Below are 24,509 nucleotides of genomic sequence, written 5' to 3'. Positions count from 1 at the left end.
GTTGTTTTTTTTATATTGGATTGGGAATAACATTGCTGCGAATTTCTTATTCAAAGCAGTCTCAGGGTGTTGAAGGAATTTCCAATATAATTGATGTAAAACCTACCAGTTTAACTATCTTGCTCAGGAAAGGCAAGTGAAAGTTGTGCAGACAGTAAATCATGACTCATTCAAAACTTTCATTCAGCTTTGGTTCATAGTTATACTTGCGGTCCAAAGTATATTCTGCTTAATTGTTAAAATTACTATTATTATTGCTAAACTTCCCTATAATTTTTTTATTTACGTGAGTCCAAGCCTTGGGGGGGGGGATATCAGGAATTTTTTTCTCGGGGAATTAAAAAAACATAAAACTACATCTTTAGATCGCCACTATATTGTGAAGAGCAGTCCTTTACGCATATCATAAATAAGTTAATCCACTTCACTACCCTTTCTTTGCAGAAATAAGTTAAATCTTTTATTGTTAGAACATATTATTGACTGGAATAGTTGATTACTGACTGACAAGGACGTGCCCAGGATTGTTCTTTGGGGAGTGTTTGAAAAAAAAAATTCACAAAACGCATCAACAATTTGTTAATGTTAATTTGTATTACCTTTTTACGATTCGGACAAAAAAATTTGGGCGGGACGTCAAAACGCAGTATTTTCCAAGATATGGTTTTGCTGACTGATGATGTTGCTCATCAAATGGTTAAAAGTAATTATTATTCAAGATGATTGGAATTACAATGTGTAGTTGGTCATAAATTCTAAAGATTATATTGATAATATTTTCTTCTGTTGTTTTTAGGCGAGACACTTTTTACTGAGGCCGTAAGAAGGGATGACGTAGCTACCGCAGAGATCCTGGTAGAGTATGGAACAACTATACCAAGTCAACAAAAAATATTTGAACTGCTCCAAAATGCAGTTTTAAAGAACTCCTTTGACATTGTGACATTTTTAGTGTCTTTTGTAGATTTAAAGAAAACAAAAGAAGTGACTACAGAGTTTACACCTTTTGCATATGCCTTGAATAATTTCAAACTTGATATAGGGAGGTACCTTCTTCAGAACGGTGAGTTGTTTCTGTCTCTTAGATAGCCTCAAACCCTCCCGGTAAAGCCATCCTTGCCAAGTGGCTATCGCGCTAGACTGGAGACTCTTTGTCCGTGAGGACAGTGGTTCGAGTCCTGGTGTCGCTGGTTATTTTGGTTTGAACGGGTATCAGTTGTGTGACTATAAGCCCAGCCAGAGTCATCCCAGCTCTAAATGGGAACCTGGAGAAATCTGGGGAAGGTAAACAGGAACGGTTTGAGAAAGCACAAGATGGCTGGCTTCAGCCCCCATTGCTTTTCTTGGCTGAAGGGCTATTTAACAGAGATCGGTTACCGTCGGTAGGGATTGTAAAATGCTTTTACCGTACCTCTCGGTAGAATGTTTCATAATTAATATTGAATGGTCAGTCATAAATATCTGAACGTTTTTGAAAATGTAGTTTTGAAACCACTTTGATATTTTGACATTTTTAATGTATTGTGTAAACTTGAATAGACTTTAAAAACTGACAGCAAATTTTGCAAATCCCATGACTAAATATAAACTTGATGTATTTTATATATTGCAAATACCCTTTGATATTTTGACATCTTAATTTATTGTGTAAACTTGAATAAACTGTAAAAAGTGACAGCAAATTTGAACTTTCAAATAGTTTACGTATCAAAAACAAAACGATTTAAGTAAAGGAATGAAAAAGTATGAAAGGACAACTCCAATTTTGACCCCTTTTTGAAGATCCATAATTAAAGATATAAAGCTCAAATTTGTGGTCGTGTAGATGTTTTCTTCAGTATTTCGATAAAATTGATTGTTTTATTTAGGGGGAGGGGTCTGAAATATGGCTCACCTCGGATCTTAATCAGGGCCTATGCTCAATTAAGATGTCTTTATATGTGATTAACTTTGCGTTGTTTTTAAATTTAATCTCCTAACTACTTGACCCGTGCACCTTTGACTTAGACAACGTTAACCTACTCCTTGCTATTATAATATTAAATAAAAAAAACAACTAGTTTTTTAAACTGAAAGTAAGGAGCGACATTAAAACTTAAAACGAACAGAAATTACTCCGTGAATGAAAGCGGCTGTTCCCTTCTCAACGCCTCGCTCTTTACGCTAAAGTTTGACTCTTTCTCTCAATTCTACTTTATTAAACAGTAAAAAACTTTAGCGTAAAGAGCGGGGCGTTGAGAAGGGAGCAGCCCCTTTCATACATGGAGTAATTTCTGTTCGTTTTAAGTTTTAATGTCGTTCCTTACTTTCAGTTAAAAAAACTAGTTTTTTTTATTTAATTTCTGAACGTTTTTGAAATAATGCATGTTTGATTTTGGCTCTCCGCACTTAAATTATTAAAATGAAATTTGCATATTAATTCTTTTTTTGGCTAGAATGCTTTCTCTTAGTTTTGATCAGACGATTTTGAGAAATAAGGGGTGGGGGAGGAAGCCTAGTTGCCCTCCAATTTTTTGGTTACTTAAAAAGGCAACTAGAACTTTTAATTTTTGACGAACGTTTTTATTAGTAAAAAATATACGTAACTTAAGAATTAACTGACGTAACCAATTTCTATATTCTTATATTTTTATTATGTATATGAGGGGGTTTGTCACCTCGTTAATACCTCGCTCTTTACACTAAATCTTAAGTTTTGTCCCAATTCTTTAAGAATGACCCCTGAATCAGAAAGGCCGTACAATAAATAGTTGAAATTAGTATAAATACTTCAGCATAAAGAGCGAGGTATTTAGGATGTTCGTTTAAGTTTTAATGCTGCTCCTTACTTTGAGTTGAAAAAAATTTTCATGTTTATTTTTTCATTGTTTTTTTTTTAATAGTAATGCTAGAAAATCCTGCGCCCACTTCATTGAATTTCTCTTTCCCCATGGCATGTTTCCCTATTGAAAAGTCCTCCCATATAGCCCCCTCCCCTCAACACCCCCCAAACCAAATAAATCCCCCTGAAAACGTCTGTACACTTCCTGATAACCATTACTGTATGTAAACACTTGTCAAAATTTTTAACTTGCATTTTTAACTTGGCAAAAAATACGAAGTTCCACATTTTTGTAGATAGGAACTTGAAACTTTTGCATTAGGGTTCTCTGATACGCTGAGTGCGATGGTGTGATTTTCGTTAAGATTCTATGACTCTTAGGGGATGTTTCCCCCTATTTTCTAAAATAAAGCAAATTTTCTCAGGCTCGTAACTTTTGATGACAGAGACTAAATTTGACGAAACTTATATATTTAAAATCAGCATGAAAATCCGATTCTTTTGATGTATCTTTTAGTATCAAAACTTCGTTTTTTAGAGTTTCGTTTACTATTGAGCCGGGTCGCTCCTTACTACAGTTCGTTACCACGAACTGTTTGATACAAAAAAAACTGCAAGATTAACTTTCGATTATTTCAATTTGTAACTCGTATTGGCGGTAGCATTTAAGAAGAAACAAAAAATGATACTAATATTTTCTGTTGAAGAAGGAGCAAAAAATGAAAAAATTGCTTTTAATTGAATTAAAAAAAATTGAAAATTATGATAAAGAGAATATTTGCACTTAATTGAACTGTTGCTAAAAGATTAATCTTGAGAAAATTAGTAATTAACATAGTCCATGTTCAATTTGACTCGATTTGATTCTGAGCTGTAACGTATCTTTCTTCCCAAAAACGCCGGCTGAAACTGTTTTCTATTAATTCTATTCTATATAATTCTATTCTATCCAGCTATTTTCTATGAAATAATCTGTTGGTAGAATGTATGCTCTAACCACAACAGTATTTCTGTTAAATTATTTTGGTGACGGCATGACGGCATGGTGACGGCACGACGGCATGGTGACGACACTATCCTTACCACTGGCAAATGAGTCACTTTTGGTGACGGCAAGACGGCATGGTGACGATACTTTATCTTTATCACTGACAGACGAGGCGCTGTTGGTGACGTCATGATGACGACACTATCTTTATCACTGACAAATGAGCCGCTTTTGGTGATGGCACGATGGTATGGTGACGAAACTTGATCTTTATCACTGACAAAAGAGTCGCGTTTGGTGACGGCACGGCGGCATGGTGACGGACTTTATCTTTATCACTAAAAAATTAGTCGCTTTTGGCGACGGCACGATGAAATGGTGACAAAACTTTATCTTTATCACTGACAGATGAGGCGCTGTTGGTGACGGCATGGTGACGACACTTGATGTTTATCACTGACAAATGAGTCGCGTTTGGTGACGGCACGGCGGCATTGTGACGATACTTCATCTTTATCACTGACAAGTGAGTCGCTTTTGGTGACAACACGACGGGATGGTGACGACACTATCTTTATCACTGACAAACGAGCCGCTTTTGGTGACGGCATGAGGCCATGGTAACGACACTTTATCACTGACAAATGAGCTGCTTTTGGTGACGGCACGACGGCATGGTGACGACACTTCATCTTTATCACTGACAAATGAGCCGCTTTTTAAATTCTTTTTCAATGAAAATACCAAACGATGGCATTTATCGATAACAATACCCACAAAAAAGTTGTTTTCAAAATATGTGGGGACCGTGTAGAGGAACACACGCCCCCTGACTGCCCCTGAACTGAAGCCACTGCGGACTTTAGGAGTCTCGCCTTACTCAGATGAATGCCGAAAATGTTACAGCACCAATATTTTCCAAACTTTTCCGTCATAAAAAAATTATTCTTTGATGGAAGCCTTTCAGTATTTCAATGAACCGGGATATGAATCTCATTCATTCATTGCGTGCGTTATCTTATTTTTATTTTTTAATGTAGATTTGAGGATCAGTGTAACAAAATCGTTGATTTCTCCTCCTTCTTCTGTTTTCTCTGAGTTTAAGTTTCGCAAGGATGAGTAATGAGAAGCACTGGAACCATTTTTGTTACATTTATGGGGAATAATAATTCATAACAAAAAAAAAATCTGAATTTTTTTGCTTTTTTTGTAATTTCAGTCAAAATCTTGCTCTGAATTGAGACGAATGTTTTTGAACATCCAAAATAATACGGTGTGAAATTTTCAGTGTAATTTTTACGATCTGGATTGTAAATAAAGAATCCTAATTGTCAAGAAAAAAGACCTTTAACAGCCAATCACAATGAGATTTTACTGGTACCGAGATTTAATTAGCGCCAATTCGAATCGATCAAAATTTATTTTAGAATTTGTCAACCGTTCATAAAATTCTATGAGAAATCTGATTGGTTCAATATAGCGGTAGCTGAATATTGGTATTAGCTAAGCCTCATTGTGAATGGGCCTTTAGTGTTGCATGTTATGACATTCATAGCCTTTGATTAAATTATTGGTTGAATGGTTCTGTAAAATTTGAAATTTTTTGGATTTTTTTTTTAGTGTCCCTTTCCTCTTTCTCTTTTCCTTTTTCACGTATCCCCCCACCGAGCATATTTGTTATGTGCAGAAAGCACATAAAATTGAAAATTTTAAGTTCAAGCGTTCACAAGACTCGTATACAGACCCATAAGATACAGTTGATACTAGTGGCTGAATTAGCCCTATTTCAATTCAATCTTAGCGCCGTCATAGTACTGGATCTATTTTTTGCCACACAGCTTACGTAAATATTTAGATTAATTGTTATTTTAAATAAATATTAATTTTTTGAATGTACTGTGGCTAAAAATATTACTTTGAAAAGAATCAGAAGAATTTTATTCTAATTGGAACCCAAATTAGAATGGAATGAGCCATGGAACATTTATTTTAAAAATTTCCCAGATATTTTTGGTGAGTTTAACCGTTCGGGACCTAAGTGAGACTGGGGGTTAAGTGGGAATGTCACTGACTATTTCCATTCCCGGTGTTTTCCCAGTAGCAGTTTAAAATTAAGAGAAATAATTAAAGTAGAAAGGCTCCGTTCGATTCTGTTGATAGAAAAGCTGTAGCAAAGGTCTTAGCCTTATATGGTATACCAGACAAATACGTTAAAGTGATTAGTGCGATGTACGAAAATAATATTGCTGCGACTAAGGTAGGAAATGAGGTTAGCTGGTCCTGGCTTAGTGAAGCCGTCCTGGCGGAGTGGATTGGTGCGGTGGTTTCAGGATCCTTTCTCTAAGAGGGCGAGGTTTTGAATCCTAGTGTACCCATTTATTTAGTTTGGAATGGGTTTCAATGGCGTGACTCTGTAAGCTCAGCCAGAGTCGACCCAGCTCTAAATGGGTACCTAGAGAAATCTGGGGAAGGTAAACAGGAAGGGTGTGCGAAAGCACAGGATGGTTGGCCCCCAACCCCCCATTGCACTTCCTGGCCGAAGGGCAAAGCAACGGAGATAAGCACCGCCGGTAGGGATTGTAAAGTCTAGTACCGTATTTTTCACCTTTTACCCCTTTATATGGATCATTATGATGGATTTTGTCTTAAGGAGCGCAGGAAAAGCAATGGGAGACCACAGAATCAAATGGGGAGGAAAAACTCTCCCGGACTTAGGTTAAGCTGATGATTTAGGCAACCTAGAGGAAAGTGTGAGCAAAAAGAATAAACTTTTAGAGGTTTAACGAGTTCAAGGTGCTAAAATAGGTTTGAAAATTAATGTTCAGAACACTAAGTCACTAAGGCTAGGAATGATGAAAAGGTGGCGCTGGGTAACGATAAGATTGATCAGGTGTGCAACTCTTCTACAATTAGCCATGGCTTGATGACCACAACTATTCCATTTTAATTAAAAAAAAACGGTGATGAAAGCGGTTAAATACGGCTCTGAAGCATGCGCGCTTCGAAAAGCGGACGAAGATTTACTAGATGTTTTCCAGAGAAATCGCCTATGGATTGTTCTGGGTACCGGGCTGACTGATTGTATAACAGTAGGCTGTACAAAAAGCGTGGTTGAATCCCGCTTTCTTGGGCTATAATGAAAGAAATGTTAGAATGGTTTGGGCACGTTCTGCAGATGAAGGATGACAGGTTGCCAAATATTGTCCTTTTCGGCCAACCGTATAGGGCTAAACGGAAAGCAGGTCGTCCTTGTCTGGGGTGGGAGGATGTTATAAAGAAAGATTTAAAGGTAGTTAGAACCTCAGGCGGCTTGGTGCTGCGGCGATTTGTTTGTAGTAATAGTAGTAGTAGAAAGGTGCTCGAAATAGCGAGTTACTCAATTTCCTCGAAGTTTTTTTCTCTTCTTCCTTTTTCTTAAGTCACCTCTAAGAGTATAATACGTGGACTAACACATAGAGATACAATGCAAATTGTAATAGAAAACACACACAAAAAATCAGAAATAATAAAAAAATTATAACAAATAAATTTAAGTTTTTTTTCAAGTGATGAATCTGTTAACAATATGTGGTTTCGTTTACCGTTGGGTTATTGAGCTTTGAAGTTTACAGACTGGTTTTTTTTTTTCTTTTTTTTTTACCAACGCTAGGGTATTGCGACTAAATCAGATTTTTCAAAATCGAAATCGAACATTCTTGAAATAGAAGATTTTTTTTATTTCAAGGTCCAAAAAGAGTTCGACTTTGAACAACTTTAACAATCCTTACTTTGAACCTCATTTTCTAGGCTTTGTTTATAACTTTTGCTTAAAGCACGTGTTAATTACGAAAACTTTTTAGAAATGTATGATTTTCCTGACGTTGTTATTACAGAAAACTTTCTCCGTTAATATTTCTAGGTTCTAGTGTTCAAGAAAGTCATCCACAGACCAATGAAAGTGTTCTTCATTTAACGCTACGAAATATGATAAACTGGCAGTATGATGTTCCATCATTTCCTCCAATTTCGCTGTTTATTGACGTGCTCCAGCTACTCTACGAATATGGTTTCGACTTTTCAGTTCGATGCCATTCTTTACATCCAGGAGAATCACTGTATTCGTTCTATTGTCGATGTAGGCATGAAAAGGTTGGTATCTTTATTTGCTTTTTTCGTGTAAGGATCTTGATGGTTGGTTCCTAATCAGATTCACTGATTTTGACTCTGAATCTGGGATCGGAATTTGATTCGATGGGGTTTTACTATAAATAAGAAAACTGGATATATGCTGCCTAGCCACCAATATATAAGAAAAAAACCTAAGATACTGTTGGGGCCTCAGCTCCTGACTATCAGACAAATGTCCCTTTTTTCTTATATATAAAATGTAGGCTACATGAGATAATTTTATTTGCGCTTTAAGTTACCTCGTAAAGATTAATCTACTTTCAATGGCGCTTGAAATGTTTAAGTTTTCGAGGGAAAATCGGTTGGCTTGGTATCAATATTCTGTGCGAGTCATCGTACGGGCTAGTTCAATCCTTGCCCGTTGATTTATAATTTATATATTGCAACTAATTATGGGGTTAATTGTTTTATTTATAATTTATAGAATTATATTTATAATTTATAATATATTGATTTACAATTTATGGATATTGCAACTAATTATGGGGTTAATTATGGGATTGGCTAGCATGAACATGGGTTGGCGAAAGAGGTGAGTTTATCTCTTCTGTGTATACAAGTCATTTAGTTAGTTCATCTTAGACTTCAGTAAGATTCATGTGAATTTATGTTGGATTTGAAACATTGGTCAAAAAAAGCGTTTCAAAGGCTTCCTCTTTTTCATAAAATAAAATTTAGTCTTAAATAAACTTTCAATTAAACTTTCAGCAATTGAAATTCTGTAAACTTTGAAACTGCCGTAAATGCTCCAGAGCCAATCCTGTGTGACTTTGTTCCACTTATGAACTATTTCCGATCGATTTGGTAATAGGAACAATTCGGCTCCAGAAATGAATTTTACTCGACCTCAAATGCTGTCAGGAACCAGTATCATACATCTAGCACAAGTATTTACCCGCGTCCCCCTGTTTAGAATAAGTCATTCTCTGTCACGGAAATGGAAATAGGCCTCTTTAGCCTTGCTAATTTGTACAAGTCATTTTGAAAAATGGTACTTTTAACCCATAAAATTGTTTACTGGAGATAAGTAGTAGTAGAAAAACATTAACAAACAGGAAAATATTCTACAGAGCATTTTCAGGAAGTAGCGGCATATTCCAAACAACAGGAAACATTACACAGGGGAAAACATTACAGGGGGGGAAACAGGAAATACTATACAGAAAACAGGAAAACATTATTCAGAACATTTGCAGGAAGTAGCTGCATATCCCGAACAACAGGAAAACATTATACAGAGCATTTGCAGGAAGTAGCTGCATATGCTGAACAACAGGAAAGAATTACACAGAGGAAAAAGGAAACATTATACAGAAAACAGGAAAACACTATACAGAGCATTTGCAGGAAGTAGCTGCATATCCCGAACAACAGGAAAGAATTACACAGAGGGAAAAGGAAACATTATACAGAAAACAGGAAAACATTATACAGAAAACAGGAAAAAATTATGCTGAGCATTTGCAGGAAGTAGCTGCATATCCCAAACAAAAGAAAAGCATTACACAGAGGAAAAAGGAAACATTTTACAGAAAACAGGAAAACATTATACAGAGCATTTGCAGGAAGTAGCTGCATATGCTGAACAACAGGAAAGAATTACACAGAGGAAAAAGGAAACATTATACAGAAAACAGGAAAACACTATACAGAGCATTTGCAGGAAGTAGCTGCATATGATTCTATGACTATCCACCTTTGTTCTGCCCTAGGATGGATGGATGAATGATAGAGTATCTATCAAAAAGTGAAAATGGCATTTTTATCGTACAATCCTGAAAAAGGCTTAAGCCAGCTATGCCTCTTATTCAGAATATCTCTTTTGGCTTTTTCTCCAATTAGTCATGCCCTGATGGCAAGTTGCTGTTAATTCAAAAACCTGAATTTCAATTGAAAAATCTTGAGGCCGAAGAACGAGACCGAGTCCGTTGAATGTTGGGAAGAACTCTTATTAACAAATGTTTTTTCATGTTTTTTTTAAGTTGTAATCAATGTGGTATTAGGTCACACAAGGGGGAACGTTATTTAGTTCTCTATAAGGCTTTTTGCATAAACAGGTTCATTATTTTCCAACTACGTAAACTTTTCCATTCTTTCAGCTTTGAAAACATAAATGAGAGTCGTACCATCATTGTGGAAATAAAAATTTGCAGTCAGGCTTTCTGAAGTGCTAATCTTCATTAAATAAAGAAAGAAGAGAGAGAGAGAGAGAGAGAGAGAGAGAAGGTGCGAACAAGTGCGCAAGTAATGAAATCAAGCAAGGATTTTTACTGATGCCATTGAAAAAAAATCTTGCTTTGATCAATTGGTAAGTAGCAGTAGCACTCAGCTGATCATTAATCTGAAAATAATGGTTTTCTCCAGAGTACTTTTACAATCAGAGTAAGTTTGTTCTCGGATGTTCTCTAGAGAGTATTTGATTTTTTTCAGTTTAATTCCAGAAGTTTAAAAGTAAGTGATTATATTTCAATATAGGGATTACATACATAAGTTTCGTCGGTATATTTTGCCTGACGGCTGACAGATCAGGTCGAAACTTTCTGGAAAAGGTTTTTTTGCAGGGGTTGTAAGGGGACTAGTTCCTGTTTGGGGGAAGGAAGTCATGTCTTTTTTCGATCCTCAGACTATCTGCTTATTTATGCCTATTTTCCGACAGATCAATAAAAAAAAAATCAATTTATACCAATTTCTCTAAGACTGTCCCATCGTCAGGGGCCTAGATTTTTTTAGAAATTTTAACTTGTTCGTATTTATTTATAGCCTCAAACGGCGTTGGAGCTCCTTCATGATAAACCAGGATTTGATGGCTTCAGGAGGCTGCTCGTCGCCTATGGTTGTCCCTTTGATGAAAAAGATGATGCAAATGCATTATTTCGACAAGCTAATAGATCGTTAAAGGGAATGTGTCGAAACGTAATTCGAAAAAAGATTGGTCACTTCAGAGTCTTTGACCAAGTGAATAAACTGGACATACCGTTAACCTTAAAGTATTATTTAGTGTATGAGGAGCTGGTGAGGCATTTCGCACCAGATAACTGGGTTCCAATTATTTTGAGTACAAAAGCGTAGGGATGTTTTCAGGGACGTATCAAGGATTTTTTTGGGGGCGAGGGGGGATAGAGTTTTTTTTGGTGGGGGTGTCTCACAATAAATAAACTTTAAAAAATGCGTCAAAAATTTTTCTATATTAATTATGTTAAGTTTTTATGAGTTGGACAAGCATTTTGGTGAGGGGGGTTCAAACCCCCTACCCCCCCTGAATATGGCATTGGATGTTTTTTTGTTAGCAGTTATACCTTTCTTAATTCTATTCCTGTGCCTCGACCGGAGACATGTACATAAAAATGGGTGGGGCTCTAGTCCTGACCCAGAATTTTCAATATTTTAGGGTTTGATATATAATTTGAATAGTTTCTGGTTATTTGATGAGATTAATCTCTCATTGAAATTCCTCCAGCCCAGTGTAAGAAAATTTTTTCTCCGTACTTGCCTATTTAAAAATGAAAAATTTTATACAAAAGCTTTAATACTTTGTCCCCAAAACCGGATTGGGATTTGGCTAATTTGCTATGTTATAATTCGCTATGTTATAATTTGCTATGTTATGGCTAATTTAGTGTTTTTGTTAATTCAGGGAAAACAGTGTTCTCTTTATGTCAGATGAGTGTCGTATTGAAGCACAACCCGATATTAAGATGTAACTCCACGGCACAAAAGGTTTTCCTCTTTGTGTACTTAAGTTTATCTTTATAGAGTTATCCTTATCCTTTCGTCTGTTATACTTGTGTTGCCCTTTGCATGCACTTCTGTAAGCCTTTGTAAACTTTAGAGGAAATTCTTCTTTTTGCCTACTTATTACTTTCTCTTCCAAGCCATATAATTTCATTTTAATATGGGTTTTATTTTATGTGACAATTTTGTTTGTGTGCTCCCGTCGGTATATATCTGTATCTTTCCAATTGCTCCCTCCTTTTCCTCAGCTGAAAGCAAGTAAATATAGTGGCAAACTTTATTGGTTATAGACAAAATACTTTTTTTTAAAAGAAGAACGTAGTAAGTTATAGTTTATTGTGGACTGTTATAGTGTAGTGGTGAATTCAAAAGACTTAATGTGAATTCTTTTATATTTATAATTTTTCATGCTAATATTTCTAGCCAGCTTTCTTAAACTGGATACACTCTACTAATGACTCATATAATTAATAATGACTATTTTCATGTAAAAAATTTTGTTTTTTGTTTCAAATCCCTTACTATATATACAGAACTTGGTTAAAATTCAAATATCACACAAGAAACAAATGTTGATTCTGTGAACATTGTCAAATATGAAAACTTAAAACCATTTCAAATATCGACATCTCGACACTATTGATGTACAGGGTGAAGTTCTTATTGTGAAATTCGATTTTTTTTTTTTTTTTTTTTTTTTTTTTTTTTTTTTTTTTTTTTTTTTTTTTTTTTTTAGAGTAAGCGGGGGCTACGAAGTTGACTTTATTGCCTGTGAATATATTTTGTACTCAACAAATCAGAAGAATTAGCGTGTATTCATTTAAAAAATAAGATTTATTGCCAATTTTCTTGATTTTAATACACTCTTTTGATTTTTTTCGTTAAAATCCGCCTTTGCTTCTCGAAATCCTGAATGCTCAATTTAAAAAAAAAAAAAAAAAAAAAAAAAAAAAAAAAAAAAAAAAAAAAAAAAAAAAAAAAAAAAACTTGACTTGTTTAAAAAAGAAAGCACCCACTTTTTGGCATTCTGTGTTTGATTTTTCTAATTAGTTTTGGTTGGATAGTTTGAATCTATCTTATATTTATAAATAAAAATATTTTTGAAGCCTTACCTTAGATATTATTTTTGACAGAAATATTAATCCACCAAGCTCATGTTCTTAAGAATGTGAATATAGGTTACCAGGAATATTGCTTGTAAAACTTTATACTATGACTACGCTCTTGACGACTAACTGTCGATTTTATAAATTCTTGTAAAGTTATAGATTCCTTACAAAATACTGATAATGTTTAATTTAATAACACTTTTCTCAAACCACTCTAATGTCAATCAGCAATAATATCATATTCACTAAATTATATATTACTAGGATAAAGGATAAAGATCCTCCAGAGGCATTGCTGGCGCATAGGGCGTCGAATCGATGTTTCAGTTGCTGGGTGTTTTTACAGGAACAAGTAGCAAGTTTGTCGCCCAACTTGCTGCGGCGGGGATCGAACCCTGGGCCCCGTATTGCCAAGCAGAGCACCAATCCACTGTGCTACAACAGATATTACTAGAATCATTCATAATATCTTGTTGCGTAGTGGGTGAGGAGGGGCCTCTCATGTCATGTTTTAGAATATTAAGTTAAACTGCTTTTCCTAAATTAGTATCCAGGTGGGACATTTCTATATCTTTTTAGACTCCACCTTGCTAATTTTACGACAGGAGAGACAAAGGGTATGTAGCATTTGGTTATCGGAGGGCGGGTCATTATTAACTACTAAGAACCAGCCAAAATAAAATGAAATCTAATAAACAACCAAAAAAGCCGTAAATCCTAGTAATTTTTGGGTAATTTTTAATTGCTTTTATCCCCATCTGTTAAGAGGAATGAAAAATCGAATCTTCAGAAAATGAAAAAAAAACGTTTTTTGTTATGGTATTCATAATAGCCATGACTATTTTTTATCTGACGGATAGGTAGGCGTGGTCTCAGTGTAAGGTTTTATACCGATTTTCAGACCGTTTTAGACCGAAACTTCGGAAAATTAAAAAAAGTGTTTTCTGGTATGGTATTCATAATAGCCGTGATTCTTGGCTATCAGACGGATAGGTAGACGTGGTCGCAGTTAAAGGCTTTACACCTAGTTTTTGTACTGTTTTGGATTGAATCATCCAAAAGGGGAAAATCCGTTTTCTGGTATTCATGATGGTCATTTTTACTGGCTATTTGAGGAATAGTCGGGCTTGGTCTTAGTATAAAGTTTTGCATCGACTTTTTAGACCGTTTTGGCTGAATCTTAAGAAGATTTAAAGCTTTTTTCTGGTATAATATTCATGATAGAAGTGACTGTTTGTTATTTAAAAGATAGGTAAGCGTGGTCGTAGTATAAGGTTTTCTACCTAATTTTGAGAACGTTTTAAACTGATTTGTCAGAAAATGAAAAACCCGTTTTCTCGTATAGTATTAAAAATAAGTTTAAGCTAAATGGCTAATGTTTGTTTCAGTAATAATGTCTAAGGTAAGGGTTCACGAATCTTAACGGTTGATATAAAGTGATTATTTCATCAGTTAAAATTACGACGGATAAATGAGATGATCTTCTTCTTCATTTTGATATGCAACCGTTTTCGTGCCTATGCGCACCCAACGAATTCATCAGGACCCTTTGGTCTTTGCTTCGTGTTATTCAGAATTTATATAACGTGATGGCTATCGAGGCTGTTCAGATCACGGAATGAGTCGGAAGATTTGTATGGGTATTTAAATGATTTTAGTGATGTCTGGTGATTACATGTGATAAGTGGTTTAGAAATACTTATTCTATTTAAAAAAAATATACGTCGGTTAAACTCTTGATTGTTTACTTAACGCTGTGAGATTTTTTGTTTTATTTTAATCCTGTGAGAGTCATTTTGTTCATCTATTTGATTGAAGTTGAAAAGTTTATGTAAAGAATGACACTGATTATATTTTTTCAAGAGTATGTTTTATATTATTTTAATTATTAATTAGGTTTTTTCATATATAACTTTTTTTTACTGTACTTTTAAGAGCTTACAGTACAGAATAATGTATCTCAAACGTAACCATTATGTTAATTGGCTTTTGTCAGGTTCTGGACAATTCGCCAAAGGATAGTGGCAAATTGTTTTCAAATTAAATCTGCAAAGTTAACAGTTGCAACCACCCTATGGCTATGTTTCCTGTATTGTAAAATGTCTGCAAGAAGGCACAAACTAAACTCTGGCAAACAAAGTTTAGTTCAGCCGGGCGATAGCCCTTCTTATGTGGTGACATCATCGTCAGTTAATTTTGCTCCTAATGAGCTTTTTTGCGTCACTCTTAGCTTTTATTTGATGATTTTATTTAGCTTTTATTTAGGTGCTTTTCAATGGTATCCAACGTAAAACATAAACGAAGTCCGTTTTAAGACGTTTTAACCCGAGTGATTTGAAGCTACAATAAACAGACAAGCTTACGATGCCTGACGAGCATGCATTACCAAAAATAAAGAGGGGGTTGCCAGGAATTATACTGAAAACATAATATATTATATACCTTTTTCTTAATCATAACAATAAAAAGTGAATTCCAGATTAAATTAGAAGTAGTCGCTTCCCCAATTCGACCATCTGGGGGGGGGGAACCGTTTATTTGGAAAAATTAGAATATATTTAGAAAATGTCTCCTTGAAAGCAGCGCAGTGGATATGGTGTTGGTATTCTACTCCGAAGGTCGTATGTTCAATTCCTGACAGAGACAAATTTTATAAAAAAAAATTCTTGCTCTGCGATTTTAGCATTAATTTTTAGTTTAGATTCAAAACCTTTTTTAAACTGTCTGGCCTTGACTAACACTTTTACCAAAAATTTAAGATTGGATCACGTTTTATGGTGATTAAATCTGGAATTTGCTTTAGTATGGGCCAGCAAGCGCAGGAGGAGCTAAGTCAAGCGATGAATTTAAAGCGATAAAGAATTATAGAAAAAGCTAACTCCAAAAAAAAGACATCACCGCGATAACATTGCGAAATGTTGGTTCTTTCAACCTCGCCACAAGTGCCATATGAGTTCTCGGCCCTTGTTTCTTTACTTGACGCTCATTAAAGACGAAATTTTTTTGTTAAATAAATAATTCTTATATGTTTTAAAATATCCTTAAGAGGTTTGAGAGACTCCGTTCCCTGATTCCGTATTGTTTTCTTTACTTGACGCTCATTAAAAACCGAAGGTTTTTGTTAAATAAATAATTCTTATATCTTTTAAAAAGGCTTTACGGTGCTGGAGACTGTTGTCTGATTCCATGTGGTTTTTCTTTATTTGGCGCTCATTAAGAAACGAAGATTATTTGTTAAGTAATTAATTCTTGTATATATTAAATGAGACCTACGGAATTTGAGAGACTCTGTCGCCTAGTTCCGTGTGATTTTTTCTTTACTTAACGCCTCCGTCAGTTCCGGATCCCGCCCTTCTGTCCCCCGATTCCACAGTTCCGGTCCTGGCAACTCTGCTCCAAGTTCCACCAGTTTTAGGTTTTTGTATGTGGCTGCCCCCGTGGTAATCTATGGATGGACATCAAGACTAGCTAGTTCATCATAAGTTTTTGAACGGTGTTATTTGTACATTTGAAGGATAAACACTTACACCTTGCTCTAAAAACTGAAGATGAAATTTTTCAAGAAAGTGCGCACACGATAAAGTTATCTTAGCATTGAATTCTGACTAAGAAAGATATTTGAACTATGGAACAAGCATTAATGGGGATTTTATTGGAAATATATATGTGCATCGCCATGACAGTAAGGTGTTAATTTCCTTTACTATACCAAAAAAATTCAACTTTAGTGGTGGCGCTGGATATACCAGAGTTACATTTCCAGAGATAATAGTACTCAAAAAGAATGCAAACATAAAACTTTTAGATGATGACGAAGGCCAACCTCTTGCTACTGCTACTGGTAACATGCCACTGGGTCGATACGATCACCTCTGGGAAAAAAAACAAATAAACAAGCATCCGTGATCTGCCTTCTGGCAAAAAATACAAAATTCCAAATGACTTTTAGGGGGTATTTTCCCATATTTTCTAAAATAAGGCAAATTTTCTCAGGCTCGTGCTCTGTCTTCTGGCAAAAAATGCGAAATTCCACATTTTTGTAGATAGGAGCTTGAAACTTCTACAATATGGTTCTCTGATACGCTGAATCTGATGGTGTGATTTTCGTTAAGATTTTATTACTTTTAGGGGGTGTTTCCCTATTTTCTAAAATGAGGCAAATTTTCTCAGGCTCGTAACTTGATGGGTAAGACTTAACTTTATTAAACTCATATATTTAAAATCAGCATTAAAATGCGATTCTTATGATGTAGCTATTGGTATCAAAATTCCGTTTTTTAGAGTTTTGGTTACTATTGAGCCGGGTCGCTCCTTACTACAGTTCGTTACCACGGACGGTTTGATTCATTTACAAAAATTCAAACAGATCAAGGTAGTAAATTTGTTAATCCACATATAAAAAAGGTTTTATTGAAATATAATACATAATCAAAGTCCTATGCAGGCAGTATTAGCTGAATGATTGATAAGAAATATTTGACTTTTAATCTCGAGATAGTGTACATTGAAAAATACTACTGCTTTTATTCAAGATTTAAATAAAATCATGTTGATTTACAATCACCGTGCTCATCGATCCTTGTCCAATGATAGTCCTCTTGAAGTTCATCACAATAACAATGCCCTCGACATTGTTCTTTAGCAATATTCCAATGAGAAGGTTGTGAAAAAGAAATTCAATGTTGGTTAGAACCAATCGAACAAGTAATATTCATGAATAGGAGAGTTACTCGTGGTCCACTTAACTTTTTTAAGCATCAAAAGTCTTAGACAATAAACCTGTTACGTATTGCCTACGTGACATCAAAAGATGACGACATTCTTGGCGGTTTTTACTAAAATGAATTACAAAAATTAAAAAATAATGGAATGATCAAATTGAAAAGGTATTAAAGAGTCGAACTTGCAAGGGTAAGAGACAGTTGGCTATTCGTTGGCTAGGATACAACTCTGATTTTGATTCTTGGATTGCCGCTAAAGACATTCACAATGCCTAATGATTTTTATGTAAAATTCATGCCCAATGTCGCTGACCCCCTCTATGATGATTTGAATAAAACAGGCGATTTTTGGGCAAGCTTCTCCCCCACTATCAAATTCGAGGGAAGGTATGAAATCGCTCCTGTTGATTGTATTCTTAAAAATACATATGATATCCTGAGAAAGGATCGTACATATGATATCAAAGTAAGACCTCATGATTACCCAAAAGACGGAATATTACCGTTTCGTAAAACTGCGGCATTGCGAACGAAAGACGCCTACCATAAGTTACTGTGGGAGGAGCACGTGACTGGACCATTTTTTATTCTCAACTTGTAAAAGCCAGTTTTTCAGGTCTCAGCCTGATAAGGCATTGAAACACATTCTGGTCTGCTGTGGAAAACTTGGCCGAAATTAGGCACTATAAGTGGTATATAAGAATCTGCACTTGATGATTTTATGACATACAGTGCTTCAAGTTACACAGCATTGTAGTCAGATACAAACTTAAACATTAGAATTAGCAATTCTTGACTTTCGGGTAAAGCATGGCGTGCCATTTTTTTACACAAAGGATTGAAAAAGATTATGCTTTTCGAAAGAACATTTTACCTTATTTCTTGAGCGCTGTTTTTTAAGGTGACCCAATGAAGCAAAAATCTAAAATCCACCTTTGAATTTTTAAACTTTACCCTTTGAAATATTAGTTTAATCTTAGGAATAATCATCAATGTATTAAGATAAATAATCTATTTTTCAAAATTAATGCACTGATTATTTTCTTTGAAATCAATCCTATTTTTGCTACATTTATGAATATAAATTTATTGAACACCAAAACCGTTTTGCATTTAGATGATTTTCAAAATCTCGTTTTCGATACAGTATGCCAAGTTGTAATGGCTATTGTAGCAAAAATACGCGTAACGTCAAATAATGTCCGCTTTAATTAAAGACCTGGTAATACCTGCTGCAACGAGAATTCAACATTAATGGCATCCAAAAGCAAATTTATTTTTTCAGCTAAAAGAAAATATAAAAAATAGAGAAAAATAAATAAGTGATGAAACTCTTGTTCTACGAAGTTAGTATATAATCTATAAACATGAACACTGAATATATCCGAACGAGAGTACAATATAACCAATATTAAATAACGATAAAACAACCGTTAAAGATTATATATAATAAAATGTGAAACTATTTCTATGCTAAAAATGGCCAAGGCCATGCGACGTATAATTTTCAATCTGTTTTGCCAATTATGCCACATAAAGATATTTAGCCAATTAAAACAACTTTTCTATACAAAACTTTCGAACAGAAAGTGGAAAAATTGGCGTTTTTATTTAAAAACATTGCAAACCTGAAAACTAAATTAATTTTCATGAAAGTGTTTTTTTTTTTTACTTTGATTTTAAGCCAAATAGCTAGTTTCTAGAGATTATTCTAATGTCCACGTATTTGTATTGCAAATATTCGCTAATGGTTGGTTTTGTCTACAAATAAAAAAGGTTGGTACAACGTTCTACTAACAGTTTTTCAGAATATAACAACATTTTTTTTTTGAAAATGAACACACGTTATGTTTAAAAATTTTTATAATAAATTATATTTAAAAATATAAGTATCCAAAACTGAATTTATTCCATAAGATCAATTTTTGCTTCGTTTTAAGTTTAATGTTCAGTTTTAGAGTTTTGTTTGACAACGCTGACGCCAAAAACATATTTGTATCGTAAATGTTTGCCAATGGTTGGTTTTGTTTACGTAACGAAAATATTTAGCAAAATAGGAGTGTTTACTAGTGTTCAGCAAATATTTAGCAAAATAGCATTGGTTACTAGCTTTTTTATTTCATTTTACTCCGCTATTTACCAATTTCACAGTGAACTAGATGGCAATAAAATGTTGTTTTTTTTCACTTCGCCATCTCATTGGATATAATCCTTGACAAAAGTATACGCTTAAAACGTTCACAATTAAAACTGGTCACAATCAAACACTGACATATGGAAGACTGTAAGCCTTTTATGAAAAATATACCGAAGTTTATGGTACGTTTTTTTTCTGGATTCCTACGTTTTTAATTTTAATTGAATTTTAATTAAGGACGACGGTTTTAGAACCACTTGATAGCCGACTACTACTAATATTAACTAAAAACCCACTTACGCTGAATTTCATTTTTGGAATGTGTTTTGCAATATGACAAATATTCATTCAAAAAAAATAAAAAAAAAAATAATAAAAGCATATTTTTTCAAAAAAAGCAAGTTCAGGTCATTTTCTACTGCGAATAAAATCTGAAATATACCAAGCAACAACGACCAGGTAATGACATCGTGTAAATTTCATTTGCTCTTCCTGATTAAAAACAAATTTTGGTAGCCTTTTTAGAAAAACTATATAAAATAAATTTATGTGAAGTCTTTTTAGACAATTTTTCCGAAATGAGAAAAAAAGACTTTTGATTACCGAAATCTACCTGTTACAGTATGCTATTTTTCACCTACTCATTCTTATAGACGTTTTACCCACAAGGATAGGAAAAAGAATAGTCACAAGCAAGGCTGTATCCAGGGGGGAGGGCACCGGGTTTGATCCCTCCCCCCGAAATTTTTGTCCAACCCGTAGAAAAGTAGCAAATATACATTTAAACGAATTTTTGATTCGTTTCAGCTCTGGTATAAAACCCAGGTTAACCGATTATTGGGCCCACATAGGCATTTTTCTCATCGAGCGAAAACTGACTGCCAAAAGCAAAATTCGTCTCCTATGCCTAGCTCCAGAATCAGTCATTAAATTTGGCCTTCAGGCGGTAAATTCGAAGTTTTCTACTGCTTCCTCTTTGAACAGTCATCAGTATATGAAAATCCCCACAGACTTCAGGTAGGTGACTGGTACCATAACCTACCAAGCCCATCATTTCAATGCCATACCACATAAACAATCAGTTAGGATTGAAAGTTCGGTAATATATGATATTTTTAAAATAAATAATGTTTAGCTATCACTGAATCAGAAACGATATAGTTCATTTAACTTTCACATTTTAAAGGAGGGTACAGGAGTCCAAAACTGGGATGGAGGAGGAGCGTACGTAGCTTTGTAGGCCTCATAGGCTTGGTACTGCGGTGAGTTGCTAGTAGTAGTAGTAGTAGTAGTACTACAGGAGTACAACCTCAGCCTCTTTCCCTAAGAGTATAGACTTCCCCGTGTTCTAGTCTATGGATTAACGACGCTTCCTGACAACAAAGGTCCTTGCTTCGGCCAGGATCGAACCCTGGACTCTCTATTACCACGCAGGAATCAATCGGCACTGCAAACAGAGGCACTTGCCCCTAATATAATTTATTTCTGAACATTTAAAATTAAGATCTGGCCACATTTACGACATGATTTTCAGAGAATAACAAGCACGATTAACTAAAGTACAAAACATATATAGATAAATAAAATAAGAGCTTCTTTTTCACTCAATAAGATACAAAAACGATAGCAGAGCTTTCTAGAGCCATCACAGGGTGATTTTTTTTCTATACTAACATAAGCTTCTAATATGTTTTAGGTAAAAAAAACCCATCCCCTGTAAAATTAGCTAAGAGGTCAAGACTTGACCTCTTAAGAGAAACAAGATATTACCGCGTGGGCTTCAACGATTCTATTTCGGTATATTTTAAATGATGTTCAGACTGTGGACTCTCTTAACCTCTAACCTCTTAAGATTTATTCTAATGATTCTCTAGCGTTTCTCTAAAATACAATAAAAAATAGATAGACCCCTGTATGAAATTTTGATTAATAGCAATTTGGTATACCGTTTCATCCACATCAACAAATATTGCAATATATTTCTTTTTCTTTAAAAATTCACTTTTCATATGTTGCTTGCATTACATGTATTTGGTTAATTAACCAAATAATGCACAATTATTAAACGTGGTGGTAGCAAAAAAAAGGAGGTGGGGGGAGTAATTATTAAACCCACTGCGACACTGAGTTGGAACAATGTCAACAGAATGAATGTTACTAAGAGGACTGTAGGAATTGATTCTGTATTTCGTTACTAACACTATCCAGCAAGAGGCTTAAAGAGCCATCTGTGTTTAGTACTAAACTTGTTGAAGGCACTCCAGGATCTTCAATGTGTACCATGTTCTCTCTAACTAAAGGGACAGCGACTGTGTTGCCGTCGTCGGTAGTTTGCAGAATAAATATTTCGCCAGAATCAATTTGGACAACCTGGAAATTAAGAAAACTATAGAGAAAACTATAGAGAAAACTGTGTAATATACAAATATTAAAAATAACTGAAAAAAATTAGTAACAATCCGGAAGTTTTCTGGACTTTGCTTTGATCAATTTGGTAAACTTTGTGCTCAAGACCACAGTAGAGGCTATGAAAGAAATGGTACAATATGGGAAGATGAAACTTTTCTAGACTTAGATTATGAGGATGATTCAAGTGTCTGTACAAATGTTTAAAAAATAAATTTTTGAGAGTTTATAGAGCGAAAATAGGTTATAAATTAGTGTTATAAAAACTAGGTGACTTAAACAAGGACGAACACGTGATACCCCCCCCCCAAAAAAAAAAAAAGATCAACAAAGAACAACAAACCAGGTTGTACTTACCTGGAACAGTCAAGCTTCGGTTTTTTTTTTTTTTTTTTTTTTTTTTTTTTTTTTTTTTTTTTTTTTTAAATAGTATAGAAGAAAGGGAGGATAATAAGTCTTAAAAGAAAATTTTGGATAACGGTAAAAACAAAATGTAAAATAGTTCATATCTGTACTTGCCTAGAACAGCCAAGCTCCAGATTTTTTTTTTTTTTTTTTTTTTTTTTTTTTTTTTTTTTTTTTTTTTTTTTTTTTAAGAGTATGCAAGAACGGGATGATGTCTTAAAAGTAAATTTTGGATAACGGAAACCACAGCGACTACGGTGATCAAACATTGCCCTGAACTGTGGAAAGGTTGAGAAACTGTATGTTTTAACTTTATCTATGATAGACCCCATTTATCTAGACTTAAACTATATTTAAACTAGATGCCTCCACTAGCAGCTATTTGAGATATTCCTATATTATATTTGAAAATTCTATATTATACCTGACTTCCTGGCGGTGCGACAGAAGTAGCCCCAGAGGGATGAACAATGATCACTCTTCCTTCTTCGTCAGAAAAAACTTGAAATTCACCAGGTACCACCTCTTCGTCATCTTCAGGACCATCAAAACGATCACTAAGTTTCTGAACCATTTCAGAGCTAGATTCTTTGCACTTCACACCGTTTACATCGACATCGCTCTTTGACATTTCGCTATCAAAAACACGAGTAATGCCTAAGGTATTGGCAACACTGTCTATATTTTTGAAATGTGAGGTCACTGAAACAGGGTTGTCAACGTGACTAATATGATTTATAGGACTATCTATTCTACTGTCAGGTTCAATACAACTAGGTTCTGGTTCATCTGGCAGTGATGATCCTTCAGTTGTGTCCCAACCAATATTGATTGGCTGAAATGGATAAATATCAAGGATTATATTTAAATAAAACGTCACAGAGATACATAAGAAGTCCAAATAAATACTAAGGCAATCTCAAAACTCTAAGATCGAAAAAATAAATAAAAATATATAAAGCATATGATCAAAGGTCTTGGGGCTATAACAGCCTCAAAACCAAATTTTCTAGGTTTGATATCTTGATATCTTGCTAACCGTGATATAGCATGGCAAAGATTTTTGATCTTGTCACCCAGCAGCAGCGTAATTTAAAGGAGGGGAGAGAGACCAGGGCAAGCTGCCCCAGGTACCGTGGCTAGTAAAGGTAAAGGTAAAGGACGGCATTGGACTTTACAGTGCGTACTGGCGGTGCTGATCTCCGTTTCTTGGCCCCTCAGCCAGGAAGTGCAATGGGGGGTTGGGGGCCAGCCATCCTGTGCTTTCGCACACCCTTCCTGTTTGCCTTCCCCAGATTCCTCCAGGTACCCATTTAGAGCTGGGTCGACTCTGGCTAAGCTTACAGAGTCACACCACTGACCCCCGTCCCAAACTGAAGAATTGGGTACACTGGGATTCGAACCCGCGTCCTCTCAGACGAAGGATCCCGAATCCACCGCACCAACCCACTCGGCCAGGATGGCTAGTGGTTTGTATTTATGTTTGAGTCCAAAAAGGGAGGGGGAGGGTGCCGTAATTAATTTTGCTTCGGGTGCCACTAACCCTGGGAAAGGTCTTGCTGAGTGGACACACCTTTTTTTAAGCACTACTGGCACTGTAAGAATATGTGTAAATAAACTCCATTCAACTCAATCCCTGTAAATCAACCCCCATTCAATTCACGCTATTCAGCTCAACTCTCGTTTAACTTATCCCCGATTAATTCAACATCTTTAACTCGACCCCAATTCAATTCAACCCAATACAACTCAAACTCTATTCAACTCAACTACATTCAAGCCAAACCCTGTGAATCAACAACCATTCCAACTCAACTCTCGTTTAACTTACTCCTGATTAAATCAACACTTTTAACTCGACCCCAATTCAATTCAACCCAATACAACTCAACCTCTATTCAAATCAACTCCATTCAACTCTCGATCCCAATTCAATTCAACCCAATAAAACTCAACCTTTATTCAAATCAACCCCATCCAATTCAACCCCTGTAAATCCACCCCCATTGCAATTCAACTCTCG

At 35.0% G+C, this 24,509-nt stretch overlaps 2 protein-coding genes across 5 annotated transcripts in view; one reads left to right on the top strand and one right to left on the bottom strand.

Moving 5' to 3' along the window:
- LOC136035696 (putative ankyrin repeat protein RF_0381) overlaps positions 1 to 14,684 on the top strand; it is a 30,174-nt gene extending 15,490 nt beyond the window's left edge. For all 3 annotated transcript variants that reach the window (XM_065717637.1, XM_065717635.1, XM_065717636.1), the window contains exons 4-6: positions 797 to 1,063; positions 7,708 to 7,937; positions 10,737 to 14,684. In XM_065717637.1, coding sequence (XP_065573709.1) covers positions 797 to 1,063; positions 7,708 to 7,937; positions 10,737 to 11,045 — 806 coding nt within the window. In that variant the 3' untranslated portion in view covers positions 11,046 to 14,684. The remainder of the gene's footprint in view (positions 1 to 796; positions 1,064 to 7,707; positions 7,938 to 10,736) is intronic.
- A 4,109-nt stretch (positions 14,685 to 18,793) lies between these two features.
- LOC136035695 (uncharacterized) overlaps positions 18,794 to 24,509 on the bottom strand; it is a 49,014-nt gene continuing 43,298 nt past the window's right edge. Inside the window, exons 9-11 of one of the 2 annotated variants that reach the window (XR_010619498.1) lie at positions 22,911 to 23,321; positions 20,366 to 22,045; positions 19,712 to 20,312 (exon numbers count right to left, since the gene is read on the bottom strand). Coding sequence is in view for 1 of the 2 variants with exons in the window: in XM_065717634.1 (XP_065573706.1) it covers positions 21,833 to 22,045; positions 22,911 to 23,321 (624 nt within the window). In the remaining variant the exon portion in view is untranslated. Of the gene's footprint in view, positions 22,046 to 22,910; positions 23,322 to 24,509 lie in introns of both variants that reach the window. The other variant, XM_065717634.1, reaches the window with a different exon arrangement.

This window comes from Artemia franciscana, chromosome 14 (genome assembly GCF_032884065.1).
Source record: "Artemia franciscana chromosome 14, ASM3288406v1, whole genome shotgun sequence".
NCBI lineage: Eukaryota > Metazoa > Arthropoda > Branchiopoda > Anostraca > Artemiidae > Artemia > Artemia franciscana.
This window is presented reverse-complemented; position numbering and strand designations above follow the sequence as displayed.